The sequence below is a fragment of the Mandrillus leucophaeus genome, unplaced genomic scaffold, assembly GCF_000951045.1.
Source record: "Mandrillus leucophaeus isolate KB7577 unplaced genomic scaffold, Mleu.le_1.0 Scaffold166, whole genome shotgun sequence".
NCBI lineage: Eukaryota > Metazoa > Chordata > Mammalia > Primates > Cercopithecidae > Mandrillus > Mandrillus leucophaeus.
The window spans coordinates 2,000,746-2,005,049 of NW_012101654.1; the positions used below are offsets into that span (position 1 = coordinate 2,000,746).

Genomic DNA, 4,304 nt, shown 5'->3' on the forward strand with positions numbered 1-4,304 from the left:
ACATTTATAGAATGTATAAATATATATAGAAGGAGAGAGAACAATTTAATGAACCCCCATGTACACCTCTCAGTCAGCTAAAATAGTTATGAACTCATGGCTAAACTTATTTCTTAGTCTGTGCTCTCCCATTTCTGCCTCTGTGCAGGTTATTTTGAAGCAGTCATGTAAAAGCCTACTACTATTAATGAGCTTAAACCCCTCCTTTGTTCGGAGTTAGGCTTCAGGTAGCTTCCAGCATAATAGCTAGAAGAGAGGAGCACTGAAGGTTGGGAGAAATGCCCAAGAGTCCACTGGACTATAGACTTTTAAGGAAATATTTAGAAATAAAAAATGGAAAGAGGTCATTTTCCCTACAGTATACAAACAACTCTCTACTTTCAGTGCAAAAACGAAAACACTTAATTTCCTTGCTTCTATGGAAATAAGGCCAGAATCTTCTACTTCTTTCTTCTCTCATTTCAGCCCTCATTATCAGCCTAGAAAGGCAATTTTTCAATGGCTAGAAAGTTTATTAATAAGGTCATAAACATTGTATGAGTTCTGTGTTAACAGAAAATAAGTATTTAAAAACTGTGTACTGCATTTGCTAGAGTAAAATGCGCTTTCATCCTTACGTTAGGTGAACTGTTGTTGATCACATATTTTCATAACCAGAATTGCTTTATTAACTTTCCCTTCTCCCCTGGGAAAAAAAGGGAAAATGCCCTTGGAACACTGTGCCTTCAGCACGTTAAAAGCAATTCTTTCTAGTTGGTGCTGGGGGCTTCCCCTGACTTCTTAAAAATGTTTCCAACTCTACTTTCAAGACACTGACAGTAGGATATGAAGGTATAGCTGATTTCCAGAACATCTACCGGAAAGAATACTTTTTGTTACTTACTCTTTAGAGTTCCTAAACGTGGTGGGGGTGTTGGGAGAGAGGGCGGTTGCTAATCATGAAGTGTATTGGTTTTTTCTTGATATAAACATTTGCTTAAAGGAAACCGAACTTGTTCTCGTAGTCAGTGGTTCTCTCATAGTTTTTTTTGTCTTTCAGCTAGAGTCATAAATAACTGAAATGTAAAATTGCATTTTATGAAACATTCTAATTTATTTATCAGAGGCTAAATTGATTTGTTTTTAATTTTCAGTGTTCATGAGCTACCACATTGCTGAAATTACCTCCTCCAAAAGATACATAAATTAGGGTAACCTATGGTACCTGAGACAAAAATAACCATAAAATCCTAAGAAAACAACCATAAAAATCCCGGCAAGCAAGTCTCAGATAAATAATAGAAGAGAACAGAGTCACTTTGGGCAAAAGAGTCTATAAAATCCGTGTTCTAACTCTTCTAATAATGAGCACATTGTCTCTAAATCAGGAACAGAAAGGTAAAGAACAGCAAGGCACTCCCTCAGTGCTAATATTAGAAATATGAGAATAAAAAGTAAGTTTTTGTGTAGATAGTCTAAGCAAGGAAGCAGCAAATAAGAAACATGCTAAATGTCGGTGTAGTTGATACTGTGAAATTCAGGAAATCGCTGTACCTGAAAGGTAGTTTTATCTTTCATGGTCCAGCCAAAAAGGAAGACAAATGTGTGACAATTATGAAAAGGTACTGACGGGTCTCAGGATCTTTACCCTCCTCGATCATATCTGATGTCATGACATTGTACCTGTTCTTTCTTTCTTCTCCTCCTCCTCCTCTCCAGTTGTCTGGATTTCTGGAACTTTTAGTCGAGTACTTTAGAAAATGCCTGATTGACATTTTTGGAATTCTTATGGAATATGAAGTGGGAGACCCCAGCCAAAAAGCACTTGATCACAACGCAGCAAGGAAGGACGACAGCCAGTCCTTGGCGGACGATTCTGCGAAAGAGGAGGAAGATGCTGAATGTATCGATGACGACGAGGAAGACGAGGAGGACGAGGAGGAAGACAGCGAGAAGACAGAAAGCGATGAAAAGAGCAGCATCGCTCTGACTGCCCCGGATGCCGCTGCAGACCCAAAGGAGAAGCCCAAGCAAGCCAGTAAGTTCGACAAGCTGCCAATAAAGATAGTCAAAAAGAACAACCTGTTTGTTGTTGACCGATCTGACAAGTTGGGGCGTGTGCAGGAGTTCAATAGTGGCCTTCTGCACTGGCAGCTCGGCGGGGGCGACACCACCGAGCACATTCAGACTCACTTTGAGAGCAAGATGGAAATTCCTCCTCGCAGGCGCCCACCTCCCCCCTTAAGCTCCGCAGGTAGAAAGAAAGAGCAAGAAGGCAAAGGAGACTCTGAAGAGCAGCAAGAGAAAAGCATCATAGCAACCATCGATGACGTCCTCTCTGCTCGGCCAGGGGCACTGCCCGAAGACGCAAACCCTGGGCCCCAGACGGAAAGCAGTAAGTTTCCCTTTGGTATCCAGCAAGCCAAAAGTCACCGGAACATCAAGCTGCTGGAGGACGAGCCCAGGAGCCGAGACGAGACTCCTCTGTGCACCATTGCACACTGGCAGGACTCGCTGGCTAAGCGATGCATCTGTGTGTCCAATATTGTCCGTAGCTTGTCGTTCGTGCCTGGCAATGATGCCGAAATGTCCAAACATCCAGGCTTGGTGCTGATCCTGGGGAAGCTGATTCTTCTTCACCACGAGCATCCAGAGAGAAAGCGAGCACCACAGACCTACGAGAAAGAGGAGGATGAGGACAAGGGGGTGGCCTGCAGCAAAGATGAGTGGTGGTGGGACTGCCTCGAGGTCTTGAGGGATAACACGTTGGTCACGTTGGCCAACATTTCCGGGCAGCTAGACTTGTCTGCTTACACGGAAAGCATCTGCTTGCCAATTTTGGATGGCTTGCTGCACTGGATGGTGTGCCCGTCTGCAGAGGCACAAGATCCCTTTCCAACTGTGGGACCCAACTCGGTCCTGTCGCCTCAGAGACTTGTGCTGGAGACCCTCTGTAAACTCAGTATCCAGGACAATAATGTGGACCTGATCTTGGCCACTCCTCCATTTAGTCGTCAGGAGAAATTCTATGCTACATTAGTTAGGTACGTTGGGGATCGCAAAAACCCAGTCTGTCGAGAAATGTCCATGGCGCTTTTATCGAACCTTGCCCAAGGGGACGCGCTAGCAGCAAGGGCCATAGCTGTGCAGAAAGGAAGCATTGGAAACTTGATAAGCTTCCTAGAGGATGGGGTCACGATGGCCCAGTACCAGCAGAGCCAGCACAACCTCATGCACATGCAGCCCCCGCCCCTGGAACCACCTAGCGTGGACATGATGTGCAGGGCGGCCAAGGCTTTGCTAGCCATGGCCAGAGTGGACGAAAACCGCTCGGAATTCCTTTTGCACGAGGGCCGGTTGCTGGATATCTCGATATCAGCTGTCCTGAACTCTCTGGTTGCATCTGTCATCTGTGATGTACTGTTTCAGATTGGGCAGTTATGACATAAGTGAGAAGGCAAGCATGTGTGAGTGAAGATTAGAGGGTCACATATAACTGGCTGTTTTCTGTTCTTGTTTATCCAGCGTAGGAAGAAGGAAAAGAAAATCTTTGCTCCTCTGCCCCATTCACTATTTACCAATTGGGAATTAAATAATTAATTTGAACAGTTACGAAATTAATATTTGCTGTCTGTGTGTGTAAGTACATCCTTTGGGGTTTTTTTTTTTTTCTTTTTTTTTTAACCAAAGTTGCTGTCTAGTGCATTCAAAGGTCACTTTTGGTTTTTCACAGATCTTTTTAATGTTCTTTTCCATGTCGTATTGCATTTTTGGGGGAAGCAAATTGACTTTAAAGAAAAAAGTTGTGGCAAAAGATGCTAAGATGCGAAAATTTCACCACACTGAGTCAAAAAGGTGAAAAATTATCCATTTCCTATGCGTTTTACTCCTCAGAGAATGAAAAAAAACTGCATCCCATCACCCAAAGTTCTGTGCAATAGAAATTTCTACAGCTACAGGTATAGGGGCTCAAGGAGGTATGTCAGTCAGTAGTCAAAACTATGAAATGATACTGGTTTCTCCACAGGAAAATGGTTCCACTAGGCTGGGAGCAAAAACAATGTTTTTTAAGATTGAAAATACATACCTGACAACGATCCGGAAACTGCTCCTCACCACTCCCGTCATGCCTGCTGTCGGCGTTTGACCTTCCACATGACAGTTCTTCACAATTCCTTTAATCATTTTTTAAATATTTTTTTTACTGCCTATGGGCTGTGATGTATATAGAAGTTGTACATTAAACATACCCTCATTTTTTTCTTTTCTTTTTTTTTTTTTTTTTAGTACAAAAATTTTGGCTGAATAGTACACTGTATGAATTG

At 42.9% G+C, this 4,304-nt stretch overlaps 1 protein-coding gene across 1 annotated transcript in view; it reads left to right on the forward strand.

Moving 5' to 3' along the window:
- The window catches only part of ARID1B (AT rich interactive domain 1B (SWI1-like)), a 423,627-nt gene extending 419,348 nt beyond the window's left edge, over window positions 1–4,279 (forward strand). The window contains exon 17 of the mRNA XM_011976438.1: window positions 1,619–4,279. Coding sequence (XP_011831828.1) covers window positions 1,619–3,423 — 1,805 coding nt within the window. The 3' untranslated portion in view covers window positions 3,424–4,279. The remainder of the gene's footprint in view (window positions 1–1,618) is intronic.
- The last annotated feature ends 25 nt before the right edge of the window (window positions 4,280–4,304 follow it).